This window comes from Tachyglossus aculeatus, chromosome 5 (genome assembly GCF_015852505.1).
Source record: "Tachyglossus aculeatus isolate mTacAcu1 chromosome 5, mTacAcu1.pri, whole genome shotgun sequence".
Lineage (NCBI taxonomy): Eukaryota > Metazoa > Chordata > Mammalia > Monotremata > Tachyglossidae > Tachyglossus > Tachyglossus aculeatus.
In genome coordinates this window covers 87,890,365-87,910,179 of record NC_052070.1, presented here as the reverse complement: position 1 = coordinate 87,910,179, position 19,815 = coordinate 87,890,365, and the positions used below count along the sequence as shown (strand labels likewise).

At 50.0% G+C, this 19,815-nt stretch overlaps 1 protein-coding gene across 1 annotated transcript; it reads left to right on the top strand.

Moving 5' to 3' along the window:
* Positions 1 to 4,625: 4,625 nt before the first annotated feature.
* Positions 4,626 to 19,509, top strand: LOC119928556 (tumor necrosis factor receptor superfamily member 10A-like). Its single transcript, XM_038746923.1, is given in 9 exon segments — positions 4,626 to 4,729; positions 11,605 to 11,743; positions 13,014 to 13,128; positions 13,615 to 13,691; positions 14,716 to 14,817; positions 15,192 to 15,232; positions 16,485 to 16,634; positions 17,453 to 17,531; positions 17,877 to 19,509. Coding segments are annotated over 7 exon segments (918 nt in total). The 5' UTR covers positions 4,626 to 4,729; positions 11,605 to 11,743; positions 13,014 to 13,024; the 3' UTR covers positions 18,242 to 19,509.
* The last annotated feature ends 306 nt before the right edge of the window (positions 19,510 to 19,815 follow it).

Here is a 19,815-nt window from a genome sequence, read left to right as displayed (position 1 = left end):
CATTTTTGCAGAACCTTAGGTGCTGGCCTCGTCCCCATATGCATAACCATTTCTTCCGACGCTGCGTTGTGTTCCACCCAAACAGGAGCGTGCTGTTGCAAGAACCTTCCCTATTTCTCTAAACCACAATCTAGCCAAGCAGAGGGAAAACACGTGTTGTAGAAGAACCAACAGAATTAGTAGTATTACATGCCCAATACTGTTCAGAGGACCTCCTCTTAATGGTGGAAAAGAAAGTTGGTTGTTGGTTTTTTTTTATGGAGGTTTTTGCTTTTTCCGAAACATTTGACACCTGGTTGAACAAGAACGTCAAATATGAGGAGGTTAAAGTCCCCACCCTCCTTAGCTATGTAGCCTCAGAAAGAATTGAGAGCTGAGATAAACTGACTCAGCTCTGTGTCATTTCTGGCGGACTTGCCTTTATTCTATATATTGTAGGAAAGCAGCCTCTCCCCACCCCCACTTTGTTTATTGAACATTAGCCACTAACAATGGAGGAGGATGAGGTAGAAGCCAGAATATTTTTACACTTTCATTTATTGCCAAAAGTCTAGAACAGCCTGCGAACTTGCAAAAGCAACTAATCATCATCAATCGTATTTATTGAGTGCTTACTGCAATAGAATACCAGGCAGCGGAGCAAAAGTGGAAAGAACCCGGATTTGAGAGTCAGAGGATCTTTGTTATGATTCCGGCATGTGACCGTGGGCAAGTCACTTAACTTCTCTGGGCCTCAGTTCTGCCATCTGTAAAATGGAGATTCAATACCCATTCTCCTTCCCTCTTAGGCTGTGAGCTCCATGCGGCACAGGGATTGTGTCCAACCCAAGTTGCTTGTATCCACCCCAGCACCTAATACAGTGCCTGGCACATAGTAAGCGCTGAACAAATACCATAATAATTATCGTTATTATTGTGGGACTTTACAAATGCCACAGTTGTTTGTGGTCACCCTATTTACCCACACCTGCCAGCACAAACCCGGCTACTGTCTGTCTTCGAACAACCGTACGCTAACAAATCGGTGTATGCGTCCAGAAGGCACGATCAACCGCACAATAACAAGGCAGCGGTGCAACCTTCAGGAGTAATCCAAAAGCAGGATTTCTGGCCCGAGGTACGGCTGTTGAACTGCACCGCCAAACTACACAGCTGAACTTGTTGGTGTGAAGTGTGAGGTTTTTGTGTGTGGCCTCCAGCCATATTTCACTGGGCATTATAGGTATTGTTCTTCTCTCACTCCATCCAGTCCCAATGCTCGACTGGAGTACAGGGACTGAGCCCAGCCACAGCCTGACAGTTATCTCCAATACGTTGTCCTTGCCCCGCACAAGACGGTCTCCGGTTTTCATCTTTCTGGTTCAGAAATTCCCAAACCACTAGTCCCGGAAAGGCTGGGTGGGGACCATTAGCTGGCAATTGGCAGTTTCAGCAGTAGTAACCGAGGCTAGGAGAAGGAAAGAGAAGTAGGAGATAATAACAATGATAACTGTGGTATTTATTAAGGACTTAGTACAGTGCTCAAGCGCTTAGTACAGTGCTCTGCACATAGTAAGCGCTCAATAAATACGATTGATGACTTACAATGTGCCAGGCACTTTACCAAGCGCTGGGGTGGATACAAGAAAACAGAGCTGGACACAGTCTCTGCCCCTTGTGGGGCTCAACCCCCATTTTACAGATGAGGTAACTGAGGCACAGAAAAATTAAGTGACTTGCCCAAGAGTACCCGGCAGACAAGTGGCAGAGGCAGGATTAGAACCCATGACCTCCTGACTCCAAGGCCTATCCACTAGGCCAAATGGGATCATGGGGAATCCATGATCCCAGCTCGGCCTGGCCCCAAGTCTTTGTATTATCCGGCCTATCAATCACTCAATCAGTGGTATTTATTGAGCGCTTACTATGTGCAGAGTAATAATGATGGCATTTATTAAGCGCTTACTATGTGCAAAGCACTGTTCTAAGCGTAGAACTGTACTAAGTGCTTGGGAGAGTACAATACAACAGAATTACAAGTTTACAGCCTAGAGGGGGAATAATCCGTCTGGATAGTGAAGCAGCAGGGCCTAGTGGATAGAGCATAGGCCTGGGAGTTGGAAAGAACTATACTAATCCCAGCTCCACCACTTGTCTGCTGTGTGACCTTGGGCAAGTTAACTTCTCTGTGCCTTAGTTACCTCACCTGTAAAATGGGGATTAAGACTGTGGGCCCCATGTCGACCTCCTCAATGTGCCTCGTTCTCGCCTGTCCGCCGTCGACCCCCGGCCCACGTCCTCCCCCTGGCCTGGAATGCCCTCCCTCTGCTCATCCGCCAAGCTAGCTCTCTTCCTCCCTTCAAGGCCCTACTGAGAGCTCACCTCCTCCAGGAGGCCTTCCCAGACTGAGCCCCCTCCTTCCTCTCCCCCTCCCCATCCCCCCGGCCCTACCTCCTTCCCCTCCCCACAGCCCCTGTATATATGTTTGTACAGATTTATTACTCTATTTTACTTGTACATATTTACTATTCTATTTATTTTATTTTGTTAATATGTTTTGTTTTGTTGTCTGTCTCCCCCTTCTAGACTGTGAGCCTGCTGTTGGGTAGGGACTGTCTCTATATGCTACCAACTTGTACTTCCCAAGTGCTTAGTACAGTGCTCTGCACACAGTAAGCGCTCAGTAAATATGATCGAAATAATGAATGAATGACATGGGCTGTGTCCAATCTGATTAGCTTGTATCAACCCAAAGCTTAGTATAATGCCTGGCACCGTGTACCCACCCCCCAGCGCTTAGAACAGTGCTTGGCACATAGTAAGCGCTTAACAAACGCCATCATCAGAGAAGCAGCGTGGCTCAGTGAGAAGAGCCCGGCCTTGGGAGTCAGAGGTCATGGGTTTTAATCCCGACTCCGTCACTTGTCATCTGTGTGACTTTGAGCAAGTCACTTCACTTCTCTGTGCCTCAGTTCCCTGATCTGTAAAATGGGGATTAAAAGTGCGAGCCCCACATGGGACAACCTGTGTACCTTGTACCCCCAGCGCTTAGAACAGTGCTTGGCACATAGTAAGCGCTTAACAAATGCCGTCATCAGAGAAGCAGCGTGGCTCAGTGAGAAGAGCCCGTGGTTGGGATTCAGAGGTCATGGGTTCTAATCCCGGCTCCTCCAGTTGTCAACTGTGTGACTTCGGGCAAGTCACTTCACTTCTCTGTGCCTCAGTTCCCTCATCTGTAAAATGGGGATTAAAAGTGCGAGCCCGACGTGGGACAACCTGTCTACCTTGTACCCCCCTCCAGTGCTTAGAACAGTGCTTGGCACATAGTAAGCGCTTAACAAATGCCATCATCAGAGAAGCAGCGTGGCTCAGTGAGACGAGCCCGGGCTTGGGATTCAGAGGTCATGGGTTCTAATCCCGACTCCTTCACTTGTCATCTGTGTGACTTTGGGCAAGTCACTTCACTTCTCTGGGCCTCAGATCCCTCATCTGTAAAATGGGGATTAAAAGTGCGAGCCCCACGTGGGACAACCTGTCTACCTTGTACCCCCCTCCAGCACTTAGAACAGTGCTTGGCACATAGTAAGCGCTTAACAAACGCCATCATCAGAGAAGCAGCGTGGCTCAGTGAGACGAGCCCGTGCTTGGGATTCAGAGGTCATGGGTTCTAATCCCGACTCCTTCACTTGTCATCTGTGTGACTTTGGGCAAGTCACTTCATTTCTCTGTGCCTCAGTTCCCTCATCTGTAAAATGGGGATTAAAAGTGTGAGCCCCACATTGGGCAACCTGTCTACCTTGTACCCCCCTCCAGCGCTTAGAACAGTGCTTGGCACATAATAAGCGCTTAACAAATGCCATCATCAGAGAAGCAGCGTGGCTCAGTGAGACGAGCCCGTGGTTGGGATTCAGAGGTCATGGGTTCTAATCCCGGCTCCTCCAGTTGTCAACTGTGTGACTTTGGGCAAGTCACTTCACTTCTCTGTGCCTCAGTTCCCTCATCTGTAAAATGGGGATTAAAAATGCGAGCCCGATGTGGGACAACCTGTCTACCTTGTACCCCCCTCCAGTGCTTAGAACAGTGCTTGGCACATAATAAGCGCTTAACAAATGCCATCACCAGAGAAGCAGCGCGGCTCAGTGAGACGAGCCCGTGCTTGGGATTCAGAGGTCATGGGTTCTAATCCCGACTCCTTCACTTGTCATCTGTGTGACTTTGGGCAAGTCACTTCACTTCTCTGGGCCTCAGATCCCTCATCTGTAAAATGAGGATTAAAAGTGCGAGCCCCACGTGGGACAACCTGTCTACCTTGTACCCCCCCCCCCACCTCCAGCGCTTAGAACAGTGCTTGGCACATAGTAAGGCCCAGCAAATGCCATCGTTATTATTTTTCCCCGTCAACCGGGCGGTCTGTACTTTGCGCCCAGGCTCCGCCCTCTGATGTAACGCTCCCTCCCCCAGTATTAAACCCGCTGTGCCCGGCCGCGGGAAGAGAAGTGGAGTGGAGCTGGAGTGGGCTGCAGATCCAACGCTTAGAACAGTGCTTTGCACATAGTGAGCGCTTAACAAATGCCATTATTATTATTATTATTATTATTATTATTATTATTATCATCATCATCCAAAGGACCAGACGACCCCTGGACCAGGCCGTGGCATCGAAGCCCAGGAGGAGGAATAGCCCTGGCCCGGGCCTCCTTGGGGAGCGTTCGAGTCTCGGCTCCGCCACATGTCTGCTGTGTGACCTTGGGTAAGTCATTTAACTTCTCGGAGCCTCAGTTACCTCCTCTGGAAAATGGGGATGGTGACTGTGAGCCCCACGTGGGACAGCCTGATCACCTTGTATCCCCCACCCCAGTGCTTAGAACACTGCTTTGCACATAGTAAGCGCTTAACAAATGCCATTATTATCTCCCCCTCGTCCCCCTCTCCATCCCCCCATCTTACCTCCTTCCCTTCCCCACAGCACCTGTATATATGTATATATGTTTGTACATATTTATTACTCTATTTATTTTACTTGTACATAGCCATTCTATTTATTTTATTTTGTTAGTATGTTTGGTTTTGTTCTCTGTCTCCCCCTTTGAGACTGTGAGCCCACTGTTGGGTAGGGACTGTCTCTATATGTTGCCAATTTGTACTTCCCAAGCGCTTAGTAAAGTGCTCTGCACACAGTAAGCGCTCAATAAATACGATTGATGATGATGATGATGATGAGATGACTTGGTCCTGGAGTGCGAGGCTCAGGGTCGCCGTTGCCATCTCCTGCTCCGGGTGAGTCCCCATCCGTGCCCTAAGCGGGTGGGCACCGTGCCCCCGGGCATCCGCCTTCCTCTCACGGCATGCCCTGGCATGATCCTTCGGGGGGCCCTCCACCTGCCGGCCCAGGAGGAGGACAAGGACGAGGAGAAGCAGGGTGGCATCATGGGTGGGGCACATATTTATTCCATCTATTTTATTTTGTTAATATGTTTAGTTTTGTTGTCTGTCTCCCCCTTCTCGACTGTGAGCCCGCTGTTGGGCTCTATATGTTGCCAACTTGTACTTCCCAAGCGCTTAGTACAGTGGTCTGCACACAGTAAGCGCTCAATAAATGCGATTGAATAATAATAATAATGATAGCATTTATTGAGCGCTTACTATGTGCAAAGCACTGTTCTAAGCGCTGGGGAGGATACAAGGTGATCAGGTTGTCCCACGGGGGGCTCACAGTCTTCACCCCCATTTTACAGATGAGGAAACTGAGGCTCCGAGAAGTTAAGTGACTTGCCCAAGGTCACACAGCAGACATGTGGCAGAGCCGGGATTCGAACCCATGACCTCTGACTCCAAAGCCCGGGCTCTTTCCACTGAGCCAGGCTGCTTCTCCTTGAATGAATGAATGAATCCCCCCCCCCCGCCCTACCTTCTTCCCCTCCCCACAGCACTTGTATATATATTTGTACAGATTTATTACCCTATTTATTTTACTTGTACATATTTACTATTCTATTTCAATCAATCAATCAATCGTATTTATTGAGCACTTACTGTGTGCAGAGCACTGTACTAAGCGCTTGGGAAGTACAAGTTGGCAACTTATAGAGACAGTCCCTACCCAACAGTGGGCTCACAGTCTAAAAGCTAAGCAGTGTGGCTCAGTGGAAAGAGCCCGGGCTTTGGAGTCAGAGGTCATGGATTCAAATCCCAGCTCTGCCAGTTGTCAGCAGTGTGACTTTGGGCAAGTCACTTAACTTCTCTGTGCCTCAGTTACCTCATCTGTAAAATGAGGATTAAGACTGTAAGCCCCCTGTGGGACAACCTGATCACCTTGTATCCTCCCCAGCACTTAGAACAGTGCTTTGCACATAGTAAGCGCTTAATAAATGCCATCATTATTATTATTCTATTTATTTTGTTAATGATGTGCATAAAGCTTTAATTCTATTTGTTCTGACGACCTTGACACCCGTCCACGTGTTTTGTTTTGTTAATAATAATGATGGCATTTATTAAGCGCTTACTATGTACAAAGCACTGTTCCAAGCGTTGGGGAGGTTACAACGTGATCAGGTTGTCCCACAGGGGGCTCACAGTCTTAATCCCCATTTTACAGATGAGGTAACTGAGGCACAGAGAATAATAATAATAATGGCATTTATTAAGCGCTTACTGTGTGCAAAGCACTGTTCTAAGAAGTGAAGTGACTTGCCCAAAGTCACACAGCTGACAATTGGCAGAGCCGGGGTTTGAACCCATGACCTCTGACTCCAAAGCCCGGGCTCTTTCCACTGAGCCACGCTGTCTGTCTCCCCCTTCTAGACTCTGAGCCGGGTAGGGACCATCTCTGTATGTTGCCGACTTGTACTTCCCAAGTGCTTAGTACAGTGCTCTGCACACAGTAAGCGCTCAATAAATACGATTGAATGAATGAATGCATGCTGGGTGACCCTGGGCAAGTCACTTCACTTCTCTGGGCCTTGTCCGGAAAATGGGGATTAAGACCGTGAGCGCCATGTGGGAGAGGGATTGTGTCCAACCTGATTACCACGTGTCTACCCCAGTGCTTAGAACGGTGCCTGGCACATAGTAAGTGCTTAACAAAAACCATCATTAGCATTATTATTACTGTTATTATTAGGAGAAGCCCCCGGACTGAACAGCGCTGTACACAGGGCCTGAGCCACGCTGTGATAATAATGATAATGGTATTTATTAAGCGCTTACTAAGTGCCGAGCACTGTTCTAAGCGCTGGGGTGGATACAGGGTAATCAGGTTGTCCCACGAGGGGGCTCAAAGTTTTAATCCCCATTTTACAGATGAGGTAACAGGCATAGAGAAGTTATGCGACTTGCCCGAGGTCACACAGCAGACAAGTGGCGGAGGAGGAATTAGAACCCTTGTCCTCTGACTCCCAACCCTGGGCTCTTTTCCCAAAGCTACGCTGCCGTCTGGAGGGAGACCTTGGAGGGCTTCCCGGCCTCCCCACCTGCCTTCTCCTCCAGGACGCTTCCCTAGGGGCCGGGCTCTGGTCCGGAGGGGGGCTGCTTGCCCTTCCCGCCCGGCCAGGACGCTGGAGACCCCCGCTCAGAGGTGACTTTCAGTCCCTCGTGTGGGAATTGTAGGCTCCAAAGCCCTCGGATGTTCAGACCAGGGAAGACAGCCTTGCGCAGGGATGCTGTCGTAGTTTGCGATGGCATGATTATTGCAGGCTGAAAACTTTTGCCAATTCTCCACTATGCCGTCTTGAGATACAGTTTTGGATGACCTCTTAGGATCAGGCTTCTCTGTTGTGAACGATCCCCTCGTGGGAGGTTTTTACGCTCTTGGGCACCGAGCGAGCCACCCAATGCGTGTGTGGTATGGTATTTATTAAGCGCTTACTATGTGTCAGGCACTGCTCTAAGCCCTGGGGTAGATTATAAGATAATCAGGTTGGACACAGTTCATCTCCCACATGGGGATCACCATCTTAATCCCCATTTTTATTTTACAGATGAGGGAACTGAGGCACAGACTGGTGAAATGAATCGCCCAAGGTCACACAGCAGACAGATGGCAGAGTCGGGATTAGAATCAGGGTCCTTCTGAATCCCAGGCCCGTGCGGTAGCTACTAGCCACGCTGTTTTTCATGTTTTTTGCGGCGGGAGGGGTGAGTCACCCTTAAGGAGTTTGTGGTTGCTGCATTGTGACGGCTTTAGCTGTGGGAGAGGAGGTCTGAAAGAGCGTGTTGGGCCTCTGTAATGATAATAATAATAATAATAATAATGATGGTATTTGTTAAGCACTTACTCTGTGCTTAACCCCGGGGTAGATAATGGGTCACAGCCTCTGTCTCACAGGACTCACATGCAAGGAGGAAGAAGAGCAGGTATTTAAACCCCATTTTACAGATGAGGAAACTGAGGCACAGAAAAGGTAAGTGACTTTTCCAAAGTCACAAAGCAGGCAAGGAGCAGAGGCAGAATTAGAACCCAGGACCCCTGACTCCCAAGCCCTTGCTCTTTCCACCAGGCCATACTGCTTTCTGTTATGATGTGATTGCTGGAATCCAGTGGGCTCTTTACTGACCTCCCCAACCTTGTTGTGAGCCTCATGAAGGTCTCCTATCTGTGCGTCCGCTCCCATACCCACAGTGAATCCTTAATGAATACTGTTACTACTAGAAACAGGTAGCTTTAGTGATGCCCTTGGGAGATAAATTTCCGTGGGGGGAGAGGAGCAAAAACAGGAAGGAAGTGTGGGTCAACTGTGACCAATCCGTATATATGCTTTGTCATGTATCCACCTGTTTGATCCCATAAATTATTATTCTCACCCTCATTCTGGATCATGATCTAGCCATTCCAGCCCCAAATGACTATCCCCAACTCATAAAATATACTGGGGAGCCTAGACCAGGTAATTTTGACCTGGTGTTCAGTGGTTATATAGAAACAGGAAGCAGTGTAGCCTAGTGGAAAAAGCACAGGCTTGGGAGTCAAAGGACCTCTGTTTTCATCGCAGCTCTGCCACTAATTTGCTGTTGGACCTTGAGCAAGTCACTTATCTTCTCTGTGTCTGTTACTTCATCTGTAAAATGGGGATTAAAGCTGTGAACCCCATGAGGGAACATGGACTGTGCCCAACCCCAGTGCTTAGTACAGTGCCTAGCACAAGGTAAGCCCATAACAAATGCCATTAAAAAAAAAGAGTACTCTCTAGTTAGAGTGCCAAGAGTAGAGAATGGAGGAGAAAGGACTAGGGAAGGAACAAAAATGGAAAGACAACTTAAAAAATAAAACTATTTAAGGTCTGAAGCAGTGGTTCTCAAACATTTTCATCCTATGACCTCTTATAATGATAATTTTTGTATTTATTAAGTGCTTACTATGTGCCAAGCACTGTGCTAAGTGCTGGGTAAAGACAAGATAATCAGGACCCACGCTGCCTTCTCAAGATCTCCTCACAATCTCTCCTCCTTTCCCCCACCCCCAGGATTCAGCCTTCCTTCCCCCTCACCCATAGAAGAACTGAAAAAGACCCCCTGGACTGAAAGGAGAGGATGGAAGGGGAGGGTGGGAAAGGAGAGAGGAGAGAGAGGGCCTCCCTCTCTGAGTCATCTCCTGAGGTGTCAGGCCAATGGAATGTGTTAGGCACAAACACCGCACACTCCTGGGCAACTGAAGGAAAAAAGGAAGTTCAGGCTGGTGAGATTTCTGTTTCAACAATCACAGAGGGCAAATCCTACCTCTTATACCAAAATCCTCTGGGCTTTGGAGCAGCGAATGGGGCTAGAATAGTAAAATAGAGGCTGAATAATCGGGTCAGACACAGTCCCTGTCCCAAATGGGGTTCACAGTCCAAGGAGGAGGGACAATCGCTTTTGAAGTCCCATTTTACAAATGAGATAACTGAGGGTCAGAACTGCAAAACAGGGGCACAGCAGAGGGATATGTTTCTCTCGTCAGCAGGTGGTCTTCTGAATAAACAACCCCCCCCCCCCTCACCTTCAGGCCTCATGTCTCTGAAAACCTTCCTGCCACTTCCCAGAAATTGCGATCACTGTGGGTTTATCAGATTGAAAGGAGTGTATTTGTAAGTGTGTTTGGGTGAAGCCAACTGCCTTTTCTTTTCAAAGACAATAAAAATATGAAGATCAACAAGCTAAGGTGTCCTGAAGTTCAGCACGGCACTTCCCATGCCGCCACTGCTAACCTCAGCTCTCAGTCCCGTTGACAGCATTCAAGGAGGCTGGGCAATCTGCCAGCCTGGAAGTAGCAGAGGTAGGTTATGCTCTGTATGTTAGGCCGGATACATAACGTAACACAGTGGCGCCGTGCGGAAACTTTTGTGGAAATCCACCAAATCTAGAGGGTTTTCCCTGGCTCCGGAGCCATGGCCTTTCCCTCTTGGATCCCCATGAGCTTGGGGAGCTCCCGCTCCTGAGTCGTGGGGCTTGGCCGCAGGAGCAGAGGCTCAGGGATGCTGGGAGGTGAAAATAAAAAATGCCAACATAAAGGCATCTGGGACCAAGTCAGGTCTGGGCAGGGGAAAGAAAGACCAGCTAAAACAGGACCATCTAGTCATGCTAGCCAGCCCCTGAGGAAACTGAGTGGCAGGGGAATTTCTGCCCAGAGTCCCCAGTGTGATGGGGTGGTGTTCAGATGCTGTTCAGCTGGCAAGAAGCCTCCCTGGATCAAAGTGACCCTGACTGGGACATTGACAACGGTGAAGGTCTGACTGGAGATAAGGTCTTTTTTTTTTAAAGTGGTGTTTAAGTGCCTACTCTGTACCAGTTACTGTATTAAGCGCTGGGGTAGATTCAAGCTAATTAGGTTGGGCACAGTCCATGTACCACATGGGGCTCACAATTAACCTCCATTTCACAAGTAAGGTACCCTGAGGCACAGAGAAATGAAGTGACTTGCCCAAGATTACACAGCAAAGTGGTGGGGTCAGGATTAGAACCCAGGTCCTTCTAACTCCAGGGCCTGTCGTCAATCCACTAGGCCATGCTACTTCTCCAAGGGGTGTGTGTGTGTGTGATGGGGAGGGGGCATTGTTGTGATGTGGGAGCATCACTGGGTGAAGCAGTTCCATAAAACACAAGTTCCTACAAGAGCAAATGAACCTTATAGAACCTCATCCATGGTAACTGCCTGATGAAGTCTTGTCAAGGATCACGCCTAGGCAGAAGAGTCCTAATAATTGTGGCATTTGTTATGTGCTTACTATGTGTTAGGCACTACACGAAGCGCTGGAGAAAATACAAGATAATCGGGTCAGACACAGTCCCTGTCCCACATGGGGTTCACAGTCCAAGGAGGAGGGACAACAGCTTTTGAAGTCCCATTTTACAGATGAGATAACTGGGGGGCGGAACTGCTAAATAACTTGCCCAAGGTCACACGGCAGACAAGTGGCAGAGCCAGGGTTACAATTGGGGTTTTCTGACTCCTGGGCCCGTGCACTTTCCATGTGAGCCACACTGCTTCTCAGGCACTTGGAATCCTTAGGAAAAAAAGTGCAGCTAAACGTATGGTTAGCAGGTGAGACTTGGAATCCTTAGGGAAAAAAGTGCAGTTTTAGTTAACGGTATGGTTAGCAGTGGGAGATGGGAGAGCTTCTAACTTGGGACCTCATTTTTGTTTGTCCGCAGCACCCGGTGGAGTCAGCCAGTATCTCAAAGAGGAATTCACTCTCCACCCGAGGAACTACTCCCTAGGGCTGGAAGGGCAGCCAGGAGGAACTGAAGTTCTATAAACACCAAGGACGGCAATGTCTACTGTGTCCGGCAGGTATGGCCCTCTTCTCCTCCTTCCAGTCCCCCCCATCCTCCCTCCCCTCCCTCCTATGGAGCTCTGGGTTTTAGCTGAGTCTGACTCCTGGGCTCCACATCCCTTTTCAGGATGGATTCCCGGACTCCCAGGAGCCCCCAGCCCAATGGGTAAGCATCACTTCCCAGAGTGGGTGGAAAACTGGTGATTCCTGTGCTCAATAACTGGGGATCAATAAATACCATTGGTTGATTCACTTAGGTGGTAGCCTTCATCTGCCTCCGTTTCTCTCCCTCTCTCTCCTGCCCTCTTACATTTTCCATCGGGACAATATGTCAAAGAGGGATGCACCATTCCGTACAAATATGGACTGTCTCTATATGTTGCCAGTTTGTACTTCCCAAGCGCTTAGTACAGTGCTCTGCACACAGTAAGTGCTCAATAAATATGATTGATGATGATGATGAAATATGGGATTTGTGCTCCTTGCCAGAACGGCACCAATTTCACTGCATTCCCCAATGGACTCGTCCACTGCATCAAGTGCCAAATCTGCAAACCAGGTGCCATCATCATCATCATCATCATCATCAATTGTATTTATTGAGCGCTTACTGTGTGCAGAGCACTGTACTAAGCGCTTGGGAAGTACAAGTTGGCAACATATAGAGACAGTCCCTACCCAACAGTGGGCTCACAGTCTAAAAGGGGGAGACAGAGAACAAAACCAAACATACTAACAAAATAAAATAAATAGAATAGATATGTACAAGTAAAATAAATAAATAAATAAATAGAGTAACAAATATGTACAAACATATATACATACATACAGGTACAGTGGGGAAGGGAAGGAGGTAAGATGGGGGGATGGAGAGGGGGACGAGGGGGAGAGGAAGGAAGGGACTCAGTCTGGGAAGGCCTCCTGGAGTAGGTGAGCTCTCAGTAGGGCCTTGAAGGGAGGAAGAGAGCTAGCTTGGCGGATGGGCAGAGGGAGGGCATTCCAGGCCCGGGGGATGACGTGGGCCGGGGGTCGATGGCGGGACAGGCGAGAACGAGGTACGGTGAGGAGATTAGCGGCAGAGGAGCGGAGGGTGCGGGGTGTGGGGTGGTGCCAGAGATAACAGGCTTCGGATGGGTTCTGTGTTTGGGGGAGCTTTTAGAAAGGATTGCAATTAGCCTGCAACACACTACTCTCCTGGGGAGGGTATCTGCAAAAGGAGGCAGGATTGGGAGGAGGGTTGGGGGGTCAGCGGGAGGTCTCTGAATTCTCTCTCCCCTTGGTGTCCAGATCAGGAAGAGATGAGTCCCTGTACTCCCACCAAAGACACCCAATGTCACTGCAAGGCTGGCACTTTCTGCCCACGTGACCATCCCCGTGAGGTGTGCATGAAGTGCAAAACCAGGTAAGGTCTCCAGGACAACGAATCAGCATGGTGTCAGGCAGGGGGATTGCTGCTGTGGGAAGGGCAAGAGCTAAAGTAGGTGATGCCTGCTCCCCTGACGGGACCCCCACATTCTTCCTCTGGCGTCCTTAGAATACTCATTTTTTTTGCCCTCCCTCTTCCACCTTTCCTTCCCATCTTCTTCAGGACTTTTTTGAGGCCAGACGTCCCTATCCATCTGATGGTTCTCAGCCTTTCCTCCTCTTCCTCTTGCTTCTTCTCCTCCTCCTTGAATGCTTTCTGTTGAGAGCAGGACACACTGAGTGCTCTTCATCCTCTGACTGGCCTCTGGGACCGCATCCTCTGGTTTGTGTCACCCCTGGGCCCTGCCATTTGTCCCTGGTGGGTCTTCCTGCCCTTTCCTGGTCATCCCCTGGGCGTGCCTCACCTTCCAATACCAGCTGTGTCTGATGTAGAGGGGCCTCCATCTCCCCATTTTTGTGCCAGGTGCCCTGAAGGCACGGTGATGGTCAGCTCCTGCCAGCCCTGGAGCGATCTGCAGTGTGCCGCTTCCACAAGCACAGGTGTGTACTTGAGGAGTGGGGATGATGGGCTCGATGACGACGAGGTAGTCCTGAGATTTCAGGACCAAAAACCTGCACAGAGGAATCTACTATAGTGCTAGTGGCTTGTGCCCTTTCACACTATTTTCTCTGCCGATTAGTTCCTTTCCGGGGCACGGGTTCCAGTGAGTGAATAGGCAGGCAGAGGTGCAGCCCGCTGCCGGGTGACCTCGAAGGATTTTTACGAGCAGGTCCCCTTGGCGACCTAAGGGGCTGCTGTTCGGTACCAGTGTTGGCCTCTAGCCTCCATACCTTATTTGATTGGCACGGGGGCAAGGGACACCTTCTGTATTCCTGGCCTAGGATGTGAATCTAGTGGTTTTGGTTGTGGGGGTAGAGTCCCGCCCACACTTCTGAGCTCCGCTTTGCTGGCTCAGGTAGTCACAAGATAGAGTTTGACCTTGAGATGGTGGGTACCCCGGTTCACCTCGGGACAGCTGGTCCACCTGCCATCAGATAAAAACCTTTGGTCAGGAACCTTCCCCACTGGTGGCATAGTCCCTTCAGGCAGAGCTGGGGCTAGAAGCCAGGTGTTCTGATATGTTCAATCACCACCCTTCATTCATTCATTCATTCAATCATATTTAATGAGCGCTTACTGTGTGCAGAGCACTGTACTAACTGCTTGGGAAGTACAAGGTGGCAACATATAGAGATGGTCCCTACCCAGCAGCGGGCTCACAGTCTAGAAGGGGGAGACAGACAACAAAACATATTAACAAAATAAAATAAATAGAATAAATATGTACAAGTGAAATAGAGTAATAAATACGTACAAACATATATACATATGCACAGGTGCTGTGGGGAGGGGAAGGAGGTAAAGTGGGGGGAATGGGGGGGAGGGGGAGAGGAAGAGGGGGCTTCCCCACCCCACAAGTCAGCCTCCCAGTCAGCTAGAGGAGTCACCCTGCTGTTGGGGGCAGAGTGGATGGGGAAGAGGTGATCACCCCATCCACGCCCCCTCTTCTTTCTCCTTCCTCAGGCACAACACTTCACTGGATCTTAAGTGTCTTCTTGTTGTTTCTACTGTTGGCCTCTGGAATTGCCCTTTGGAAGTTCTGTCTGCATAATCCACCCTCTGGAGGTGAGCTGCCCTAGGATGGGAGCAGAGCAGAGGGGCTGAGGCAGACCTCTACTAGGTTGGGACCAAACATTTTGGCCCTCGATGAGGACAGTTGGGGCATTGGTAAGAGGAGAACCCAGCAGAACTGAATCGCCACCCCACCATTTCCTGGAGGTCCACTCCCCCCTAAGCATTCTGCTCCTACTCTTACTGCCTTGCAAGTGCCCTCAATCCCTCCTGCAGAGGACTGGAAAGCTCCCCCTCTCTGCTCCTCCTCTGCTTCTTGCCTCCCGGGGCAGCTCTGAGGAAGGGAGGGGGTTGGGGGAGAAAACAAGGAATAGTAAATCTCCTTTTCCCATAAGTCCTTGTTGAAAGGAGTCGTTTTTCTCTTCCAGTGAGTCACCTGGGCACCAGGAAACTTCTTTCCAACCTCAGGGTGAGACGATGGCTTTGCTCTGCTGAGGGACGGTTTGGGGGGTTGGGGTCGGCGATGGGGGACCCTAAGCATCTGACGTTCCAGTTCTCTGAGGTGTTAGCTTTCTGACTCCAAGTGAAACAGTGTGGCATAGCAGATAGACCACGAACCTGTGAGTCAGAAGGACCTGGATTCTAATCCTGATTCCACCACTTGTCTGCTGTGTGACCTTGGGCAAGACACTTAACTTCTCTTTGCCTCTGTCGCCTCTTCTGTAAAATGGGGATGAAGACTGTGAGCCCCATGTGGGACATGGACTGTGTCCAAACTGATTACCTTGTCTGTACTCCGGCTCTTAGTACAGTGCTTGGACTGTAAACTCATTTTAGGCAGGGAATGTGTCTGTGAATTCTGTTGTACTCTCCCAAGCAGTTAGTACAGTGAGCTGCATACAGTAAGCACTCAATAAATAGGTGTGATTGATTGGCACTTAGTAAGCACTTACAAAATACCATTTTTTTAAAAAAAGGTGGTCTCCCCATTTGGCACCCAGACTATGTGCATCTCCCCAGAACCCAGCCCAGCTGGTTTGACTGCCAGTCTGGGTGGCAGTGGGCTGGACAATGTTGGCGGGGAACCGTGTCCCCCGCCAATATGGTGCAGCAGCATCTAGGTGGTGGGATTTCTTGGGAAATATTTAGTACCCAAATGCTAAAGTGAACTGGAGGCTTCCATTAACAACTAAGCCCCAGCATCAGGGGGCAGAAACAATCCCATCCAGTAGAGTAAGCAGAGAGAAAAAGACTGAAGAACCCAGGAGTCCTGCAAACCTGGTGCCCTGCCCTACAAGAAGCATGAATCTTACTTCCTTGTGTTCTCCCACGTACCGCCACCCCACCATTTTTTTTAAAAAAAATGGTATTTGTTAAGTGCTTAATGTGTACCAGTCACAGTTCTAAGCCCTGGGGTAGATACAAAGTAATCAGGTTGGACACAGTCCATGTCCCATATGGGGCCTACAGTCTTAATCCCCATTTCGCAGGTGAGTAACTGAGGCACGGAGAAATGAAGTGACTTGCCCAAGGTCACACAACAGACAAGTGGTGGAGTTGGAATTAGAACCCAGGTCCTTCTGCTTCGCTGGCCTGTGCTCTATCCATTAGGCCACACTGCATCTCAAGCCCTTAGTGCAGTGCCCAACCCGTAGCAGGCTCTTGAGAAATCCCGCTCTTTGATTGACTTGACCATTTCCCTTTTATCTTCCCCTTCCAAGGACTGTTTACCCTTGTTCGTGGCTCCATGCGGCCAGAGGCCCGGGGACAGGGACAGTGAGCACAACCAGGAGGTTCTGAGCAGTCGAGAAGTCCAAAGGGCCCTGCTGCAGCCTCAGCCCAGAACTTCAGACAGAGAGGAGTCTCTTATGGTGAGTGGCTGGAGTTCCCGCTCTGTTCTTCCCTTATGGTATTTGTTAACGGTACTTGTTAAGTGCTAACTGTGTGCTAAGCACAGTTCTAAAAGCTGGGGTAGGTACAAGTTAATCAGGTTGGACACCGTCCCTGTCCCGCGTGGGGCTCACAGTCTTAATCCCCATTTTACAGATGAGGTAACTGAGGCCCAGAGCAGTGAAGTGACTTGCCCAAGGTCACACAGCAGACACGTGGCAGAGCCGGTATCAGAACCCAGGTCCTTATGACTCGCAGGCCCATGCTCTATCCAGTAAGCCATACTGCTTTTCGTAAGCGCTTACTATGTGCCGTGTACTGTACTGTACTAAACACTGGGGGAGATACCAGCTAATCAAGCGGGACACAGTCCATATCCCACATTGGCCTGAAGGTCTTTATATGTTGCCAACTTGTACTTCCCAAGCGCTTAGTACAGTGCTCTGCACACAGTAAGCGCTCAATAAATACGATTGATTGATTGATTGATTGATCCCCATTTTACAGATAAGGGAACTGAGGCACAGGCAAGTGAAATGCTTTGCCCAAGGTCACACAGCAGACAAGGGGCGGAACCAGGATTAGAATCCATGACCTCTGACTCCCAAGCCTGTGCTCTTTCCACTAAGCCACGCTGCTTCTCACTGCTTTCCTGTCTGTGTGGGGTCACCGCAGCCAGAAGGGTAGGCGAAGGCGGTGGGAAATGGCCGAGGGGTTTGGAGGGGTTGGGCCGGGGTCGGGAGACCGGTCTAGGAGTGGGGAGGCCCGTCCTGACTTCCCAGTGGCGTGTCTTCCGCAGGAGCAGAAAGAAGCCGTGGCCCCTCAGCCCAAAAGCAGAAGGATTCTGGTTCCAGCCATTTGAGTCAGCCAAATGGAGAGTAAGTGTATGAGGCAAGATGGCAGAGTGCCTTGGTCCGTTGTTAACGGGCCCAGAGAACGCCAGACCTCCGCTTCCAAAATGGGTGGGGACTGGGGGTGTGGTCTGTATTGCTTGTGATTAGATCTTTGAGACTTTCAGCTATCAGCCCCGGGATTTCCCTGCCAGTTTTTTTCACAAAGGATGTCGTGAAGCAGGGAAAATGGCAGGGACAGGCGTGTCACCTGAATGCCTCATCTCACTTGCCCCAAATGGTGGTCCACTGTCCTAGCTGGGAGGCCTGACGTCAGCCCTCCCCAGCAGCCCCTCCCATCTCAGCGGGTGCTTCTTTGGCTTTACTTCCCAGCTCTGGAGAAGGCCTTGCCCCACCTTGAACAGAAGGTACCCTGGAAGTCCTGGAACGGCTATATGATCCGACTTGGCCTGAGCCAGAATGAGATCGACTTGGCCCGAGACAGAGAGAAGTACCCCAAGGACCAGCCCCATAGCCTGCTGAGAACCTGGCAGATGAAGATGGGGATGGACGCCTCCATCAACACCATGCTGGAGACCCTGGACGAGATGCACCTGAAGCTGATCTGGGAGACCATCCAGGACTCGCTCATCACCTCCAAGTTATATGTCTTTGCGAGTTGTGAAGCTGAGATGCCAGGCTCCGGGAACAGTGGCTCTGTGCTAGAATCCTCTATGGCAATTAAGGTGCCTGGGTGATTGATCCCCTTGCTCCCTGGCTAGTTTGTCCAGGAGCCCGGGCCTGGGATGGGCAGTAGATGGTACCCCTGACCAAGATACCCAAGGGGCCTTCCCCACTGGGGAGTATATTGGCAGGCTTTGGGTGCTCATATTTCACACCCAAACATGAGTTTCACTGTGAGCGGTATCTCTTCGTCAAATCTGGACAACTCTGTATGAATGTAGGAGCAGGTATGGTAAAGCACAAGGACTCTTGGACTCTCAAGTCCTCAGTCGATTTGCCATAGGGGACGTGTTTAGCCCACCTAGGAAATAATAACATCACCTACCTCAAGGAGCATCGGAGGGTCCCTTATTTGTTCTCGGGTGCCCCAGTCTCCACTGGGAAGATGAGCATCGCGGAGGCCATTGTTCAGCATGTCTGCTGCTGGGGCGGTGGGGTTGCGGTCTGAAGAATCATCATGGGCCCTCAGAGCTTCACGGCTGGGATTTTAGGAGCGGCTTTCTCTTGGGCCCAGCTGTCCATTGTTTCCGGACTGTCGGCCACCCGAGTAGATCTGCGCTCTCAGGGGCAGGGTGTGCCAAGCTTTCCAGTGTTGCTCTTGGCCGAGGGGCTCCCAAGCCCCTTTCTAGGGCCGAGGGGGTAGGGACGTGAGGCCCATGTGCTCAGGTCTTTTAACTTTAGGTCAGTGACCTCTTAGAAAAATTTTATATTTTTTAAGTATTTATGTATTTTATTTGAAATCCATGAAGAAGTTGTGGGAAATGAACTCCAGGTCATTGCTCCTCCTGAACCTAGCGACCTGTCTGTGCTCACCTTTGCTCTCCTGACCTGGCCAGGCTCTCTGCCCTTTCCTCAGTCCCCGTGGAACTTCCCTTTTCGTCCTTCCCACTCCCCCCAACCCCTTCTTGGCCTTCCAGCTCAGGATCCTATTGAAAGCAAGATGGGGGGCCGGGAGCTAGTGATTCAGGCCAAAGGAGACCCCACACTGCTGCTATTCTCCCTAGAGTGGAATGGCTGGGTTTTGGGAGTTCAGAAGTACACTGTATACAGTCAATACTCAATAAATACCATGTATTGAACGACTGCTGTGAAGTTCTACATGGGGGTGGCTGTGCTGCTGGGACTGCCCTGGTGGCTACTGGGCCTTGGTTAATCTGGTTCTGTTCCAGCCTCTTCTCCCCCACCCACATTTTGGCCTTTTCAATGCTTCAAAGTTTCCCTTTTCCCACCCTCCAGCCCCTTCTTGTTGGCCTTCCCGCACCCACCCATCTTTGCTCTTCTCAGCCCTACAAGATTTGCCTTCCTGGGATCCCAGGAACTGTGGAGGCTTCAGGCCATTTCACCCTCATTTAACCTTGTCTCTTCCATTTCCTCTCCCTCACCCATCACTGCCAAATGTGAGAACTGAATTGCGGCCAGGAACTTGTCTGCCCCGTAACCTTGGGTAAGTCACTTCACTTCTCTGTGCCTCAGTTCCTTCGTCTGTAAAATGGAGATTACGACTGTGAGTCCTATGTGAGCCAGGGACTATGTCCAACCTGATTTTATTGTATCTACCCCGGGGCTTAGTACTGTGCTTGGCACATGG